Source organism: Cyprinodon tularosa, unplaced genomic scaffold (genome assembly GCF_016077235.1).
Source record: "Cyprinodon tularosa strain WSP-4 unplaced genomic scaffold, ASM1607723v1 ctg133, whole genome shotgun sequence".
NCBI lineage: Eukaryota > Metazoa > Chordata > Actinopteri > Cyprinodontiformes > Cyprinodontidae > Cyprinodon > Cyprinodon tularosa.
The window spans coordinates 297275-316968 of record NW_024038148.1 but is presented as its reverse complement, the minus strand read 5'-3'; the positions used below and the strand labels follow the sequence as shown (position 1 = coordinate 316968).

At 39.4% G+C, this 19694-nt stretch overlaps 1 protein-coding gene across 1 annotated transcript in view; it reads right to left on the bottom strand.

Moving 5' to 3' along the window:
• Positions 1-19694, bottom strand: part of pigg (phosphatidylinositol glycan anchor biosynthesis class G) — a 166448-nt gene that overhangs the window by 70407 nt on the left and 76347 nt on the right. Inside the window, exons 9-10 of the mRNA XM_038277616.1 lie at positions 18078-18481; positions 13450-13641 (exon numbers count right to left, since the gene is read on the bottom strand). Coding sequence (XP_038133544.1) covers positions 13450-13641; positions 18078-18481 — 596 coding nt within the window. The remainder of the gene's footprint in view (positions 1-13449; positions 13642-18077; positions 18482-19694) is intronic.

The window sequence follows — 19694 nt, the reverse complement described above, 5'->3', positions numbered from 1 at the left end:
AGAAATAAAATGTAAGTAATCTAAAAACTAAGTGGATAAAGGGAATCACATAATAAGAGCGCTGCAGCCTAAGTACTGATGAAAATTACATGTATTATAATTCTCCCATCTTAGCTTTTCTTCATTGGCTTCCTGTAAAATTCAGAATAGAATTTAAAATCCTTCTTCTCATGAATAAAGCCCTTAATAACCAAGCTCCATCTTATATCAGAGATCTGATTGTTCCTTATGTTCCTAACAGAGCACTTCGCTCTCAATCTGCAGGTTTACTAATGGTTCCTAGAATTTCTAAATGTAGAATGGGAGGCAGATCTTTTAGTTATCAGGCTCCTCTCCTGTGGAACCAACTACCAGTTTTAGTCCGTGAGGCAGACACCCTGTCTACTTTTAAGGGTAGGCTTAAAACTTTCCTTTTTGTTAAAGCTTATAGTTAGAGTGGTTCAGTTTGTTCTGAGATATCTCTATAGTTATGCTGCTATAGGCTTAGACCGCTGGAGGAAATAGGGAACTATGGGGCCAAAATGGTAGCTTTAATATTTGCAAATGTGTGTGGAGAGTTGTGTGTCTGTATCTCGATTTGTGTGTGTGCAGTGGGATTTGAAAATGTGTAAATAAATCTGTAAATGTGTGAGGAGATTTGTGTGTCTGTACAACAATCTGCAAATGTGTAAAACTACTTGTGTGTAATCCGTTTTGCAAATGTGTAAAAAATCCACAAATCTGTATTCAGATCTGCAAATGTGTACTGGGATTTGCAAATGTGTAAAAAATCCACAAATCTGTATTCAGATCTGCAAATGTGTACTGAGACTTGCAAATGTGTAGATCAATCTGTAAGCACACACAGAGACACTTGTGTCTGAAGTATTTTCGCTTCAAGACCCAGAAATACAGACAAATCATTGGTTACAAGTCAAGCGGTTTTTCAGTTGGCTCTCTTTACACACGTGATTTTTGCTACTCTTCTGCCGTGTGAGATGCACAAATGCGTAGAAGGATTTGTATGTGTATTTTCGCGATTCGTAACCCCTTGCGCAGGCTCGCAGGCTCACATGCTGCCCTGACCGCAGGCTCACAGGCAGCCTCTACCTTTTTTTTTTCCTCCGCTGCGGGAGTTGACGTGACAAGGATGATATTGATACCATTCAGTAAGGAAAATTTTTTATCTATTATTAAACAAAAGGTTACGGAAAGATGGCAGAAGCTGTGGGAAGAGCATATAACTGGAAGTTGGCTTTATAGTATTCAAAGGAAAATTGGTGAAATGAGGAGAACGGAAAGGAATAAAAAAGAGGTTATATCTAGATTAAGTTTCGGAGACACGGGGTTAAATGGAAACTTATTTAGAATGGTAACAGGAGGTTGTGGTTTTTGTTATCAAGGGGAGACGGTGGAGCATGTTTTGTTGTTTTGTTATAAATATTCTATGGAGAGAAGGGTTACAAGAAAATAAATTACAGTTAAATATACAAGATATTTTGGGGAAAAAAAATCTACTTATGATTATTTTTGTAATTTGATAAACAATCTTGAAAAAACGAAATTGGTAGAAAGGATATAAGTTTATTTATGTAAATATTGTTAATATTTATTTTTATTTTTCAGTGGGAAAATACATAGCATCCCGATCCACACTCCACTGAAGTAGATGGTGGTAATGCACATCATAAAGTTGCTTGCCAGCCGCCATAAAACAGAAGCAGAAGAAGAAGAAACAGTTTTACTAATGCAAACTATAGAAAAAATTAAAGAAATATACTTACAGAAAGCTGACGGGATTCCATTGCTCTCAACTTAGCAGGTACAACCCCTAGGACCCCAGTAACGTCACGTACTGTACAATACCGCCAACTGGTGCTATGTGGCTGTATGTGAAGCAAGTTGTGCTGAACTGTCGCAGCAGAGAGAGGCTGTCTGTGAGCCTGCGGTCAGGGCAGCATGTGAGCCTGCGAGCCTGCGCAAGGGGTTACAAATTGCGAAAATACACATAAAAATCCTTCTACGCATTTGTGCATCTCACACGGCAGAAGAGTAGCAAAAATCACGTGTGTAAAGAGAGCCAACTGAAAAACCGCTTGACTTGTAACCAATGATTTGTCTGTATTTCTGGGTCTTGAAGCGAAAATACTTCAGACACAAGTGTCTCTGTGTGTGCTTACAGATTGATCTACACATTTGCAAGTCTCAGTACACATTTGCAGATCTGAATACAGATTTGTGGATTTTTTACACATTTGCAAATCTCAGTACACATTTGCAGATCTGAATACAGATTTGTGGATTTTTTACACATTTGCAAATCTCAGTACACATTTGCAGATCTGAATACAGATTTGTGGATTTTTTACACATTTGCAAAACGGATTACACACAAGTAGTTTTACACATTTGCAGATTGTTGTACAGACACACAAATCTCCTCACACATTTACAGATTTATTTACACATTTTCAAATCCCACTGCACACACACAAATCGAGATACAGACACACAACTCTCCACACACATTTGCAAATATTAAAGCTACCATTTTGGCCCCATAGGGAACCTTTTTCATCATTCTGGTTCATTCTATCTCAAGTCTTTACTTTGCAGTATTTGTAAAGTTCAGTTCTGTTGGAGGTGTCTTCCTATTAAATGGAAGTATTTCCTCTCCATTGTTATTGCATGCAGGCCTTGAGTGAGGGATTGCTGATGAATCAACAACACAATAGAAGCGAATATCGAACAATATCATCTTCAACTGAGCCCCCCTCTCTCTGTGGGATAAAGTCGAGCATGTCTAAATGACAACTGGGGGTAAAGTAGGACTTTTAAAACAATGGCCCCAGGAAAAAAAAGCATGTAATTATCTCGGAGGCACTCGATTAATCGCAGCAATGCTGTGCACCGTGTTTAAATGCAACTTTTCCTTAAAGATCATAAGGAGAACCAACCTGGTTAGAGTAATCACAGATAAAAATGCTGAGAGTTAGTGGAGGATGACCCTTTGTTGAAGGTTTTTGAAGAGATTTCTGCTAACACAGAGCTGACTTTGAAAAGTGGTTTACTGCATGGGTAATAAAACTGAATCCTCTGAGCGGGCGTGTGTGTGTGTGTGTTTCAGTGTGAGTGTGTCTGGTGAGAGTTCACAGGTGTTTTGAGACAAGTTTGAATACATTTCCATTTTTAAGCGGGATCTGTATGCATGAATATTTTTAAATTTTTGGGAGCAGCGCCACAGTCCCTCTCCGGATCAAGCAGTCCATGATAAAAATGGGTCATGTTTTTTGTGCAGGTGTTAGCCGCATAAATGCACAAACACAAATGCAGGGTGTGGAAGCTACCCTGGTCTTTATAACGGGCAACAAATGTAGCGTAAATGCAGAGCAGGCCAACAGAGGGGAGCTAACGCACGTCATGATGTATAGATGCTCTGGCAGCTTGGCTCTCAGCCCAAAGCTTTGATGTCCAGCAACTTCCGGCTGGAACGTGTGCTCACCTAAAATACCTTTTTGTGACGTCAACCATGAAACCTTTACTGTATTATCCTGATTAGGTTGCAGCGGTTGTCAATGTTTACAGTAAATATTAAAGGTTATCTGATTTCTTTCTATACCAAACTACAGGTTCCATATTCTGCTTTTTAGCTGTTCCAAAGTCAAGACTAAGAGATAAATGGTATAAAATAAACTAGGGATGCAAACTATATCTGCATTAAATCAGTATGGTGGTCGTTTTTAAGCATGTAAGCATCAATCTGATAAGTAAAACTGGGTTGATATTAAAACCAATATTTATTGATGCTGTTTTTGTTTCAGATGGGGTCTGTCATGTGGCGTTTTCATGTCATGTGACAGTGATGGTGATGCAGCTCAGGATTGTAGGTGTTTACCTGAAGCGGAGAACTGATGTCAGCGCTGTGGTTGAGTGTTCATGGTCTCCATAGCATCAGGTGGGGTTAAGACTTTTGCCTTGTACTATGACAGGCCGTTGCCATAGTAGGCCAAGGTACCAAGTGGTTGTGGACGCAGATAATTTCAACAAACACGTACTATCGTGTCCGAGCAGAGAAATCTGGTGTTGTATTATACTTTTGAGACCTAATTTTACATGCCTGGCATTGTTTTTAATAATTAATAATATATTTCTATGTTTTGACAAACCAAGAAGACATATTGAATCACAGGCCCCCAACATTTTTTTTGTCAGTTTAATGTCAAACAATATTTCCACTGACTGATCTGCAGCCAATAAAACAAAAATGAAAAAGACTGTCTCCCCTTTCCAAATAAAACTTTGAGATGTTTGCTTATTACTATTTTTACAGGCTTGGGGTTTCAAATTGGGGCTTAAAGCGGGAGGAATCATTTGACCAATGGTGTCATGGCCGTCATACATCAAAATTGAGTCATAGACGGATATAATAGAGAATACGGTCATTTTATTAAAATAATTGAGAGCAGGAAGCAGTAGATTTCCAAGGCTAAAACAGTTGGTAGGATGGTCGTTGCTGAAAATAAGGTTTGTTTTCTCTGCTTTTGGCCGTGGTAGGAATGAAAGATTACTGTTAACAATTTGGAGCAGAGCATAGAGGTAGAGTGGGGGGAATGTTTATGGTGGATATCTGATGGACCTTTGCTGCATGCCTCTCCCTTTTCTCTCTCTGCACATTTCCTCTCTAATTAATATTAATAAAGGTCATGGGTGGAAGGAAAACAAAACAAACAAAAAAAATACTGTAATTGCTTTTCTCAGGTATCCGTCCCTGCAGTCAGACTAACATTGAGCTGTTTTACATAGGAGTGGTAGGAAATGTCAGTCCGTACACAGGCACACCTGGAAGAGACCAGCTTCAAAAGAAAGCTGAGGTTGTATTGATAGAGCCTTACACAAAGTATTGACTCAGGAAGATGAAAATAAATGCACACACACAGTACTAGAGATCGGCCAATAAAGGTTACAACTCTCTTAGCCTTGGAAATGAAGTAGTGCTTCCTGCTCCTAACCGTATTTGCTACAAAGCAAATAGATACATAGCACAGACAGGGAGTCTGGAAGCTGCCAACCCAAGAAAAAGGGTAGATGGTACAAAATTTCATCCCACACAATGACTTTTCACAATTATTTTCATTTCTGTGAAAAATATGTTGCATGGTTTATATTCTAAGAAAAACAGAAAACCACAGTGGAGGCCGAACTCCTCCATTTAATCTCAGACCATTTCTGACATTTCAAATTAAAAAAGCTTCCTGGATGGGATGTAAAAAGTCTTCATAAACTGCTTTGCAAAGCTCTGCACTTCCCACTTCCCCTAGTTTTCTAATTTTTTGTTATATTCCAAACATATTTTTAGTACTCTGCTTGATTCTACTTTTCTCTGCTATTCTACAGTATTTGCGAATAAGACGTCTAACTTGAATTTCTCTGTGCTTTGTCTCAAAATCATAGCTTCATTTGGTCTAGTTCTGTTCAGCTATGACACCATCCTGGAGGGAAAAAAATCAGCTGGGCTGCTAGCTTCCACAACATCCATTATAGATGACAGAGATAGGCCTGTTTTTTTAGTATTTAGTCCTGTTTCTCTCTTAGACATAGCTTTGGGCTCAGTTTTTACTGTGACTAACTGGATGTCGAATTAAGGGCAGATTAGACTTCTGCAACCGCACACATCAAATGTTGTTTGGGTCTGGTCGCAAACAAGTTTTGCTGGTATGCTTCTGCACCGGTGGTCTGGAATTTCTAGGGACGCAAAACAGTTTCCCGTCAAAGCGCAAGGGGGAGCCTATTCGAGAACTCGAGAGAACTTTGGTGGATGGTCACGAGAACTTTGGCGATGCCAGCGGGAATGTTCATCTTCCAAAATCAACAATGGTGCGTCTGCAAGATATCACGGTCACAGAGATAGATCTAGAGTTGCTAGACATCGAAGACGAACAGGTTTTGCTAATGGAGTTGGCAAAAAGACAGATTAACCTTTTGTTGTAGTCGTCCATTGTAGTTGTTCCTCGGTTTTTAAAAATGGGGCGCATACCAAGGACCAAACACAGCTGCTTTTTGTCTGCGAGGTTTGCGACCGTCCGACACGTATTCAGGATTTTTTTGAGTTGCGCGAAGATGGTTGCTGAACCTCTGTGCGGGTGGTGTGGTCACACACAGGACAGATTTGATGGTTGCAGAGGCTATGCGTCAGAAGCATAAATTGGCCATTAGACTCAACTTTATTTATCCCTTGAGATTACTCCTTTAGAGAAATTCTGGATGTGCTCTCTTTCACCCCTTTGACATGATACATTGGTTCTTTCCTAGAAAGGGCCATCTATGAAAAGCTGCCCTAGTTCCAGTATTTTCACCCAAAAAAAAGAAAAAAAGAAATCCAAACTGTGGTTCTTCCACATGCTACTCACCTGGTAGGTGTCCAATAGCTTTTCCAAGTATCTGCCTCTTTTATCAAGAGGATATTTCCATTACTGCGATGGACTAGCGACCTGTCTGGGGTGTTTCCCGCCTCTCGCCCGTAGACAGCTGGAGATAGGCACCAGCACCCCTCGTAACCCACTTGGGATTAAGTGTATGTATGGATGGATGGATAGATGGATATTTCCATTACTATAAGGGCCTCATTTTATTCGTACTATATGCAAAGTATTCATAAAACGTACATCATTATATTAAACAGATATATTATGCCAACTGACTGACTAAACAAAAAAATGTTTTCCTACAGATTTTTAAACTGGACATATCTAGACAATCTAACAAAACAGGAACCTATAAGATTACTAGATTAAAAAGACGAATAAAATGTTTCAAAAACATAAGGAGTACAGAGATTTAACCTCATCAGTTTTTCACCAGCATACTCCTTACAAATGGAGTGTATTCAGGCAAGTTGGTTTTTCTTGTTACATTGACATTATTTTTGCCATCGAAATATCCATATTTATTGAATGTTACAAAGGTAATAAGGTCTTGTCCTGGATTCCAATAAAACTATTGGCTTGAAATTTTGATTTTCAAAGTATTTCACTGTGTGCCCTATAAAGACTTAAAGTCCATGGTAATGCCATGTTGTGGGGAAATAAAACCTCAAAGTACTAACATATTTAAGATTTTTTTAGTGCTCTTTAATGGTCAAAAGTAAATCTACAGTAAATACAAACATCTGCAAATAAACTCTTAATTGCATTTTTAAAGCCTCAATTAACAGCTCATGACTGCTCTACAGTTTAACTTTAACTTCGGTTTTGCAGCAGAGCAGTATTTCACAGTGGAATGACCAACAAACCGCTGTTTACTGCTGTGATGAAGTATGCTTCAGGACCTAAAACGCAAAGACTGATATTGGTCTTTGTGAAATGGATTTAATCTAAAATGAAAGCTCTGAAGCAGAGAACTGTGATAATTACAGCAGAGGGTCTAAATAAAAAGCTGAACGCCTGGTTCACCCTCATCAATCACAGAGTTCATCAAAAGCAGCCAGAGACCCCGGCGTGGCTTTTGTCAGGTGAACGGGTGAGAGGTTGAGCTGTTAATTAGGTGAGCAGATAGGAGAGACTGTCAAGGAGAGCAGAAGCAAGGGTTGAAAGGGCCTGGTACTGGAGGAAGATGAAGGAAGGTCAAAAAAAGTAGACAGGAAAGCTGTGCGAGATCCAGAACACTCATTATTTTTCTGAAGGGGTTCAGAAGATTTTGAGCCAAACTAGCGTCAGAGGAGTGAAATATAACACTTATCAGCTGAAAGCTGGGGTTTCTCTTCTTTAGGTCTATGCTGAGACTGTCTAGTAAACATAGATGAGCTGGAAATATTACAAACGCAAAAAGGTGTTCCCATATGAATGTGATCAGATCACTATTCAGGCAGAGTTCGAGAACAGAAGCTATCCTGAAAGTACTGGACACTGAAGTGCTGGCACCAGGTGAATTGGTTCATCATCTAGTGGGGAAAGTTAGCATGATTATGCATTGACTAGCTCTAATTACTGCTTGGGCGTGTAGATGGGAGGACTTTCTCTGCAGGGATATGCTAAAAGGTATTTGCAGGATCAAAATCTATGCAAAGAAAAAAATACAGGAGTTTTATTTCTTGATAATGAGGGGGAGTTGAAGACTCTTAAAGAGCTGAGCTAAGAAAATTAGCTGGTTCAAATTTATAGAGCACACAGGCTCTAATTCAACAGCTTACTCTGTGTTCATCTAGATCCGTGCTTTTCAACCTTTTTTGACTTTTGTTCCCCTTTTGGCATTTTGTCTCACCATGAGTTCCCCTCTCAGGCAAAAGTATTGATGATTGTTTAAAAGTGGAACGTACAATAACTGATTATAAAATAAAAATTATTTTACTTCATCTTTTAACTTGAGCATGCAATTCTTAGGCATTTTATACTTTCCAACTCAAATAATAACAATTAAAAAAACAGCCTACTGTATTTTCACGACTATAAGGCGCACTTAAACGTCTTTTTTTTCCCTCAAAATGTGCGGTGCGGCCCTTTGGTGCGGTGCGCCTTATGTGTGTTGTAACTGCGACTTTTGAGACCACCTCATTGAGGAGATGATGAAAGGCTGTGCTCGCTGTTCGACATCGGTGTGAACCGGACCCAGCAGGTGCAGCAGAAGCAGCGAGTTTACATGCAAAGTCAATGGTTGACGCGCGTATAGGTGCAGCAAAAGGTCCCGCACCGCATTTTTGAGCAGCAGGCGCAGCGCGTCGGGAGCGTTTAAGCATCTGACGCACAGCCAACGCGCTGCTGCTGCTCGAGATGGAAAAATTGAAGTGCTGGACGCGCCGCATCAACCAATCAGAGAAGCTGATCTGGGAGCTGACAGCGAGACAGACTCAGCGCTCTGATGACATATGATATTAACGCAAATGAAAAAGGCTGGATGGATGAGGAGATGATGAAAGCGTGGCTGAGATAGGTGTATGTGAGGAGACCAGGTGCTTTTTTCCACGCATCACCATCACATATATGTAGCTGGGCAGTTAGTAAGGAATTTAAATACATACAAAACAAAATCCTATTATAAACCTGTATTTATAAAACTGGAGTGACTCCCTTATAATCACACTTTAACTTGATGAATTGGGGAAAAAAATACAGAACAAAAATTATAGTCATAATGACTTAATTAGTTTTACTTTGTTTTCATCAAGACTCCTGAGCTGCTTTGATGAGCTCCGATAGCTCAGTGTGAAAAACAGCCGATCCCAGGCTGTTCTTTACATCCAGGATGTTCCTCTGCTTGGTTCTGATGTGTGTCACAGCTGAAGTTTGAACTCAAAGAAAAACTTACTTTTTGGTTGATAAAATCTTGTTTAATTTTTCAATTGGGTCCTCACAAAAAAAAAAAAACAGATCCCTGCCAAATTTTATTTTCCCACCTAATCCTATGTTCAGACTGCGAGCAGCAGGAGCAGCGAAAACGTGCATGCTGCTTCATTTTTGATGCTTGTACAAGGTACCAGGATAATAAAAGTGAACATATTCCAGCAGAACTTCAAATTCCGGCAGATTTCGGAATTAGAAGGTAATTTAGGTGCTAATAAACTGTTTCAGAGGAGTGATCACAGGGATCTGCATCAGTTGATGTGGCGTGTTGAGCAGCAAAACAAAAATTTTTCCAACTCCAGCAGCTGCTGCTGCTTTCACAGCGTGTCCCACATGTCAGATGCTCAGACGCACTGCTCCTGCTGGTCAAAATGCACTGCTGGACCTTTTGCTGCAGCTTGATGCGTGTCAACCATTGACTCTGCATGTAAACTAGCTTCTTTTGCTGCCTCTGCTGCTCTAAGGGCAGATTATACTTCTGCAACCGCACACATTAAATATCGCTTGGGTCTGGTCAGAAACCAGTTTTGCTAGTATGCTTCTGAACCGGCGGTCTGGAATTTCTAGGGACGCAAAGCAGTTTCCCGCCAAAGCGCAAGGGGGGTCCTATTTAAGAACTCGCGAGAACTTCGGTGGTGCCAGCGAGAGTGTTTATCTTCCAAAATAACAATGGCGTCTCTGAAAGATATCACGGTCACGGAGATGGATCTAGAGTTGCTAGACATCAAAGAGGAACAGGTTTTGCTAATGGAGTTTAGCAAAAAGATCGATTGACCTTTCATCGTAGTCGTTCATCGTATTTGTTCCTCGGTTTTTAAAAATGGCGCTCCCAGTCACCGAATCGTGAAGGACGACCACACAGACAGCCAGAAAGGCATACCAAGGACCAATCACAGCTGCTTTTGTCTGCGCACTTCTGCTTGAGGTCTGCGCGGGTTTGCAACCATCCAACGCGTAGTCAGGATTTTTTAGATGCGCGACGACGATTGCAGAACCTCTGCGTGGGGGGCGTGGTCGAGTACAGAGACAAATGAGATGGTTGCAGAGGCTATGCATCAGAAAATACTTTCATTTACCCCTTGCAATGCACCTGCGGACCACTAGGGGTATAAGAACCCCTGGTTTGGAATCCCTGATCAAGATGGTTCTACAGAGCAATGGGTAAAGGTTGTGACTTTGGTCAGAAAAAAACTACAAAAACGTTTACTGGTTTTAACATGTAAATGTTGAAAGATTGCTGTCCATCCTTCTGGAAAAGGGTCAGAGGTCATTTTTGAAATGAACAGAAGTGAGAGTAATAATCTATCGAAGAAAATATGCAGTAGAGGCAAACCTTCTCAGGAGACAACGGTCAACCTGAATTACTTCAATAACATCAGCCATTCAACTAAAGGCTGTTGTGATTAAACTCCCATTAAACACCAGACATGACTAAGTTAAAAGTTGTTTTGAAAGGTATGTGTCCCATTAAACTGGACCAAAGACATACACAGCATTAGAGAAACAGGCAACAGTCAGAGCACGGTAGTGGCAGTATGACCTCTTGATTCAGTTCACTCTCTGAAATCCCACCAATGCGGCTGAAGTAGGAGAGTGGAGCAAAATTACTCTGAAGTCAAGTTAAAGACAAACCTGCCAGTTACTTCAAAATCTTAACGTCAGAGGAATACTTGCCATTCTTAAGGTTAAGAGAAAATTGTCAGTTTATAAGAGTTTATCCTTTTCAGTCTTTAAAAATGATTAGAAACATATCGTCAAATAAACTAGATATCAACCTCTCCTCACTTCCAAGATCTGCATCCTATAAAAATGCCAGATGAGGTGAGGAGAAGCCGGCGAAGCAAAGGATCCTGGATCCCTCTCTTTGGAAGTGTTAACCTTGAGAAACACTAAAGGAGAAGTATAAGTGCTGCACTAATGCGGCTGTTGAAGTATTAATAGTGGTGGGGTGTGTGTGTGTGGGTAGTTATGGTCGACACCATTTCATTTAAAATATATTTCCAAGAGGGGGTTAGAGTGTCCACTGATATCCATAAATGAAATTCAATTCAATCTTTTTTTACAATTTGAGCAGGACTTTGCGTCACAGCAATAAATACAGCATCTTGGAGCTTTTAACACTTAAAAAAAAATGCTATCATAGTAATATTTTTAGCTAATCCTCCGTAATTTCTGCGTAAGTTAACATAAGAGAGCCTTGTTTTTAGTGTGTGCAATGAGGAGCTGAGCGGGATGGTCAGAAGCAGACGATGATAAACTATTTCTAATTAGTTCAATGAAAAGATCATCAATATAAACCCAGTTTATGGTTTTTCAAACATCTGCGCCAAAGATGTAATGATGCTGAAGATCACAAATACGAAACTGAAGTTCAGTTGGAAATCTGTCAGGTTTTTTGATCGTATTCAGAGATTTTTCTGACAGAAGCTATAGAAAGTAATTTTGAATAAAGAAGAATTTATTTCATCTCCATGAGTCAAATTAATTTACATTTATGAAAAAACAGGAAACGTACATATGTAAGCCGCATCAGGCTATAAGCCACTGATATACTGAACTGTCTCCCAGTGAACCTGTAGGGGGAGCTCTACATATAGCCCCTGGAGAAGAGAAGGAGAATGCTAGCACCCGTTAGCTTGTTAGCTCGGTTCTACTGAAAGATGGCACTTAATCTGCTCTTTATTTCAGCTTTGAAAGAGTTGAGCCCAGTCTCTTCATCATTTTGGGCGGCTTCAATGCGGCAAATAAATGCCGAAAAGTGTGAATTCGGGACATTTTTTCTCCGTCATGCCTGCTGCCAGTATGTTCTTCTGCTAAATTAAAATTAGCCCCTTATTCTTTCATTTACAACTTAGACTTCCCCCTCTGGTGGTTAGAAAACATCCACAGAACAGCTGCGCCTTCTAATAAGCAAAATGGTTTAGTACATGGGGGAAAAAGTAGCTGCTTATAGTCCAGAAAATACGGTATAATATTTATACTGGTATACTAGTTTATCATATTACTTTTAGTAACGCTAAATAAACATAATCAATCTTATTATAGAGTGCTTAGGCAAAATTAGATGGGACCAACATCCAATTTTGTTCAGGGCCCCATGGAGGCTTGGGACGGCAATGGCCGACAGTTGTACGCTTGAAATTTTTCTTTCATTTGTAATGATTAATACTTTAAGTTAATGAGAACTTAGGGTTTAGTTTGTCTGAATATTTCAGGACCACATAACAGCAAAAAATAGACGAAGTTCTTTAAATCAGGCTAACCACAGTTCTGACTACAAATTTCATCCTACAAATATTTAACTTTGCTATAAATTCTCATAGGATTTTTTTCAACCAGTATATGAAAATCGAACCTATGAACTGTAATATAAATAAAAATGTATTGTAAGACACCTGGACTTCATTGTGGGAACCACAGACTGATTACTGATCCAGTAATTAATGCAAAAGGAGCCCAGACCAAGAACAGTCCAGCATTCAGCTTAAAGTTCATTAGTCCATCACTTTTTAAATTAAAAATCTAATCAAATGATTCTAAATGTCACTATTTCATGCATAAATAAATGATTTTGGATGAAAAATAAATCACTCTACATGTAATGAATCTATATTTGGATGCATTAATATAATCACTCCTATACTCTCCACTAACTCCTCTAAGCAGCTCACTGCTCTGTCGGATAAATGACACTTCAGATTCATCAATTAGGGAGTCAGGAGAAAAAAGCTGGGCTGCAGCATTGCTGAAAAGATGTGTGGAAAGAAAAAAAATTGCTGTCAATAGTAAGGCGGTTCTCGCCTGCTGCCAATTTAAATCAACAGTCACACCTCGGGTTTAATTTAAAACACTGTCAGATTTTTTTTTTTACGTCTGGAGGAGTCCCTGGAGCTGCAGGATTTACTGTAAATAGATGCAGATCAAAAATAAAAAAAAAGGTCTTCAGCAGTTCATCATCTCAGTTAATGACAGAGTCTTAGCGTTTGTCCCAGATGACACACGCCGCCTGAAAAACTCATTTACATCACCCTGCATTAAGGCACCTCTGCTCCTTAAATCAGGCTCCCTATCAGGGGACAGAAACTTGCAGGTTGTTGCAGGGAGTGAAATCACACTCCTGCTGGCCACAAAAACTTACTTGGACGCAGTTCGACCGGAGTGTTGCCAGGGAAACAGGACATTGCCGACAGCTGCCCGGTAGCTGTAGACGCCCAGGAGTCCGAGTGCCAGGGCGACCTTGGAGACCAGCGAGCAGCGTCTTTGAACCAGGAGGTAGATGAGGAGCAAACAGAACGCAGACAGCAGGGACAGGACCATCTTATGCTCAGAGCTGTGGGATGATGATAGACAGAGAGTCACGGCGGGGAGAAAGAAACACCCTGTAGGTCAACAAAAATGAAATTCATTCATATTTCACATGTTTGAGCACATGGTGGACTGTTGTCATCTGTCTACACATCCAGACAGGACGGGCAGGAATTCAACTTAAATGATCAAAGTAAAAACACTAGATGGGTAAAGTGGAGTATTTAGGAGATGAAACATTGTCCAGTCACATCCAGCAGCATCAGTTAAAACTTTAAGGAGATCCACTTTAAGCTGTTTACTGGGTTTAGGAATATACGAGAAGAAATTAGCCCATGCTGAGCATGGACATGAAATAATAAGACCTCAAAGGACGTATCAAAGCAGAGCAGAAGCTGCGTATTTAGCCATTAGCCGGATCAGGCAGCAGTGGAAGTTGGATGTTTTTGAGGCGAGGCCTGGATCTCATTATATCCAAGCAGCAAGGGGAGCAGGGAGGAAGAAAGGGCAACATCGGACAGAGAAAAGGTCAGAATCCACATCTCTATTCCACAATGTGATTCATGTTCAAGAACAAACTATGATTCCACGGCCCGCGCTGCTGTCGGAATATTAATGCTCCGCAGAGCGGTCACAGTTTTTCCTGTGAAATCAGTTTCCCTACAGTGAGAGCAATCACAGACGGCTATCTTCTCTCCTTTAAAACCCTACGTGGCGGGTCCTGTCAGTTTCGCAGTCAGTGTTTATAAGTAAAACCTTTTTTTTCTAGATGTCTGACAAGGCTGCAGCATATGATGAACCTCATCTACCAATGATGAACATCTTCTCCTGGGTAGCAGAAAATAACTGGTTACACTGATATGTTTTGACCAGATGTAGGTGGGATGGCAGCCAGTGAAAATGTAATTGAGTGTGGCTTTGGAAACATGTATTTCTCCTCATAATTCATTCCAAACAGACGGCCACATTTTCTTCCTTAAATATTAAATGACTTGTTCACATTTATATTGTAACCTTCACTCAGAGCTGCAACATGTTGTGGAAATAAATAAAATGTAAGATGCTGGATTCTATGAGCTCAATGATGCAAACCATCAGAGTAAAAAGAATAAACTTTTGTTACAGAGGAAAAGGAAAGAGTCAGGCCCTAATAAATATTAACCAACATTTGAGTATTAAAAACCTGTTGGATAAACTTGGATACTGATGGTAAAAAGAATCCAACTTTTAGCTTAAGCAGCATCGGACCAAAAGATATTGGTTGTTTTTTTGAGGTGTTTAAATTTTTAAAGCAAAGAGATGTTAAATGAGACTGTGTTTTCTGACATATCGGTGAAGTTTTGGCAGCAAGAGACAAAGAGAGCAAACATTTTAGCAGATAACGGAAAGGCTCAACAAAGAAGAGCAAATTTTGTCGGTTTGATTGTACTTTGAACCACTGTTTGTTACGTAACATGCTGGATTTGGGAATGTAGTTCTCTTTCTAGAAACATTAAGGTTGTGATTAACTCTTCATTTAGTTTGATCTATATTTATAATAGCAGTGGAGGTACGATACTGCAAATGTCTGCAAGGGTAAACGAGGAAGTAGCCTACTGTGGCTAAGCCAGTTAGCACCTCACGGCAAAGGGAAAATAATAAAAAAAAAAAGATCAGATGTAAAAAAAACAACAACACAAAAAACAGATATTTTACTCTGTGAGGGATAAGACTGGAAGAGCACTTAGAATATAGTAATAACGTTGGTGTTCATTGAAGCAGGAGCTAAAGTTGCTGAGGGGTTCAGATGTAGCCGATGTGGATGTAGATCTGGGAAGGCGTCCTGATTAATACTGGTAGTAGTGATAGCAATGGTATTCTTAATCTCAACAATCTAAATAAAAATGACATAAAAGCATTGATAGATTGTTTGATTAGTTCTGACCATGTCCCTGTTTGTGTTTCTTATTTATTTATTTTTTTTCCTGTTTGTTCTGATAGGAGGTTTTGGAGAGGATTCACTAGAGTTTAGCGTTGTTGTGGATCAGTTTATCTAAATCATATCTCTCAATCTTTGACCAAACTAAGCCGTCGTTTTCCCGTGACGCTCTATTTAGCAGTCGCCATCTGGCTTTCTGGTAGTTTTTGTTTACTTGCAGCAGATGGCGCCACATCTGTTTATGTCTGCTCATATCGCCCAGTGCAGGAATTTAAGTTAGTCTAAAAAAAGGAATAACTAAAGACTGTGGAGATAGAAGCTTGGTGTATATAACCTCATTTTATCCTGATCAAATGGCTTTTGGTCTTTTTTGTACAGGAGTATAACCAGACTACGCACCTTTAAAAGCTAACTAAGGAACGTTATGTCAACCAAAGTACATTCATTATTGAGATAGTGTGTTACTATTATTAATAATTATATTATAAATGCGAAAAACCTAAACATAAAAGAAAAACCACCATGTTGTAGTAACTCAAACAGTGATGTCACGTGGTTGGTCAATATTTCAGCTAGCAATTGTACACATTGGCTATACCGGCACAACCATATATACAGTAACATTTAAAACATTTGGTAGGATGGAAGACGAGGTTGAAAGGACACTGAAGCATCTAAATTACATTGCTTATGGTTTGGAGCCCATTCACCATGTGATTCAAGCCATAAGAAGGAGAGAAGAGGCAGTTTAAGAGCCGAGGTTCTGACTATCCCTGCGACCCCACAGAACACTGGGTAGGATTTATGACAACAGTACATATGTTTTTGGCTGGTTAAACTCCCGCATCAGTGTGTCGCAGCTAGCTTCTAACAGATATTTTTGATTTATGTCCAATTTTGAACCTCTTAAAACGGTGGGTTTTAAGTGGGGTTAATAATTCAGAATGCATAAAATTCCATCGGTAAAATTTTTACCAGCAGGTGGAGCCATTGTGTGCAGCTCCAAGCTGACACCAAAAGTTCCAAACCCCACAGCTCTGGAACTGTTATAGCTAGAGGTCTGAAACTTTCTGCATTTGAGGTTGACATGATGTAGAACACATATGATACAATGAAACCTGCTTTTTCTCAAGAATGTCTCTATTTCTGCGGATGCAGGTTGGTTTGTGTTCTACTAACCCAATTTTAATTTATATATTTAGATCTTAGAGGGTTTTAGCTTTCAAATAATGTATTGCACATGTAATTTGGGCTTACAGTTCCTAAGTTATTTGCTTTTTCATTTGGGTATGCAAAATATGTGAGGATTACCCAAAATTAGGTGGATGTTAAGAGTTCAAAAAAGGAGCAAAAAGAAGCACTTTGTGCATTTATAGATGGGAAAGATGTGTCTTCTTTTCTTCGAACAGGATTTGGAAAAAGTTTGATTTATCAGCTCACGATACGTCAAGATTTGCTGAAAAGTCACGATTCGCTGCTGCGATTGGCTGAAAGCGTATTATGGAAGGCGGATACTAGCTAGGACGTCACTCAATCAGCTCGAAGTATTGTACTAAACATCCCTCCTTTTCACGTACAGAATGAAAGGCAGCCATTACACATTGATAACATAGAACTCAGTTCAGTTCTACACATTTCAAACTGGCTACTCCCAGGTTAGACCTGAGATGCTCCTCCACACCTGAAAAACAGTCGCTAGCTGAAAAACCTCTAATTAAATCTCTTCATGGCTGTGCTGGTTCTTCACATAGATTTCCTCCATTCCTTTATCTTAAGTCAGATAAAAGATAAAAGATCAACGACCAGTTAAAAGGTTGCTACGCTGATGGGTTAGTTTCCAACTTCAGTTTACATAGTCAGGAAAATCGCTGAGCTTTAAAATAAACAGGAAGTCAGAATAATGTTGGAATAACTTCGAGGATAAATTGGATGCATAATTCATAGCAGAGGAAATACATTTGTTAGGATATTGTGAGTTTATTACACCTGAATATTAGCTGCCTGTTGCATGTCAGAACTGATGTTTTCCACAATAGTTTATCTAATTAAAACAGTTCCTCTGTCCGGATGCACAGTTATAATCTTCATTCTGTACGTGGCAAATATTTGGGAATGGAATGAGAGCGGTTTCCTTCAGCTAAGAACAAAGTGCAATATTTTGATACGGTTGGAACCATGGATGTCTACTCATCTGCTAACGTGTGTGATATAAAATGTGATGATGCGGCAGACTGGAGATGTATAAAATGCCCTTTTAACTGTTAATCAAGTCCACTTCCTGAGAGGTGAGCAGCTGCCTTCTGTAAACTCCAAACAACTTCTCTGATCGGAGTTCCAATTTCTATCAGAATCCATTGTTATTTCTCATTGTTATTTAATACACATAAGTTATGAAGTGTTATTTAAAGAGTTTGTCGCGAGTGATCTCTTTTCAGGAAAAGAACCGGAGAGATAAAGCTTCAAGGTATACACAGAGCCTGACTTTAACAGATTAAAATAAGCAACATCAGAACGGATCATCCAACATCCATTCCAGGATTTACCTGTTCAGCCAGTGACTGACGTCTGGGAGGTGGGCCCACTGGACCCCTGTTTGGTTGAGTGAGCGAAGCAGCCGGCAGCAAACCAGAGTGAAGGGAGGCGTGGCCAGAGCGAACCACTTCTCTGAGATCATCTCTGGTTTGGGGTGAGCAGAGGAGTGACTGTCTTTGGAAGGAAGGAGATGCTCATCATCATCTCCAGAGCTTCTCTCCTCTCTGAAGTACTTCCTGCACACATCCTGGAAGACGGCGAGACAGAGCGTGTTGAGCAGGAAGTACCAGGTTTGGTGCTCCTCTTCCACGAAGCTGCTCGCTGCCAAGCTGAGCGTGTGAGCAACGGTTCCCGCCAAGAGCAAAACATCTAGCTCCGATAGCGACCACTCCCCACCGGAGCTCCTCATGGGAGACTGTGAAAAACATAAAATAAGCTATTTTACACAGCCGGTTGGAAGAAAGATACAGTCAGACAAAGAAAATAATATATGATATATAGACTAGTAGAATAATCTATATTTAATAAAATAACAGCTAGATGCGATAACATCAAAAGTTTATAAACCTAAAGAAGGCAACATGGCAGTAGGCCTATGTGTATTTGCGGTTGGTACAGCCTGATCGAGCAGGCAGCGCCCCCTGCTGCCCAATGATAGATACTACCCACAAGTCACAGATGATTTTTACCAGTGTGACATTTGTGTCAAAAGTGAAAATGAAGGCGTAACTTGTTAGGTTGAATTTGTGACTCACAGAAGCAGATTCGTGCAGTCGTGTTCATTGATTTGTATTTATGTTAAGGAAAAAAATGCAATTTCTTTTGTTGAAGATTTTAATATACGCGTTTGAATTTGTTTTGCACATTTTTTTTTTCTTAGATAAACTGAATGGAAGACATTTTTGATGGCAACTCACAGAACCCAGTTTGTGTACTTTGGTGTACGTTTTTTTTTTTTTTTTGTAGTAATTGCGGCAGATTAAAAAAATCTGCAATTGCAAAACCACAAAGTTACAATGTAAAAATAGATTTGCAACAATAGTTGGACCATTTGATATGCAACTTGTAGAACAAAATTTGTGTACTTGTACCTAAAATTAAATTGGATGTAAACAAAATTTGTACTTGTGATTTTTTTTTTATTCTACAAATACAAAACTTATGAAGAGAATGTAACTCTCTCTACAACTTCAAATTCACACTTACAATGCCAAAATAGTTTTCAAACAAAATAACCTTCACAATGGTTCCCCAATACAAAAACTAGTAAAATAATTAATAGATTAATCTATCAATAATAGCTTTACTTTTGTTTTGTTTTTTGTTGTCTTTATAAATGTTTTTACACATCAGTAACTTTGTCTGTTTTATTTTGTTTGCCGGCTGTCTATTTGTTCATTTTTCACAAGCAAATTAAAATAACATAAAATAACAATGACCTCAGGAATTATCGACAGCCTTTTCATTCAAAATTAAATCTATGAATACTGCCATATTATAAATAATGAACATATTATTTTAAAACATTACATTAAATAAATAAAAGTCTCAGTTAAAGCTGCAGTCTGTTACATTGAGAAGAGAGCAGACTTCGACTGAAAATTTGAAGAAAAACAGGTTTCACGCCA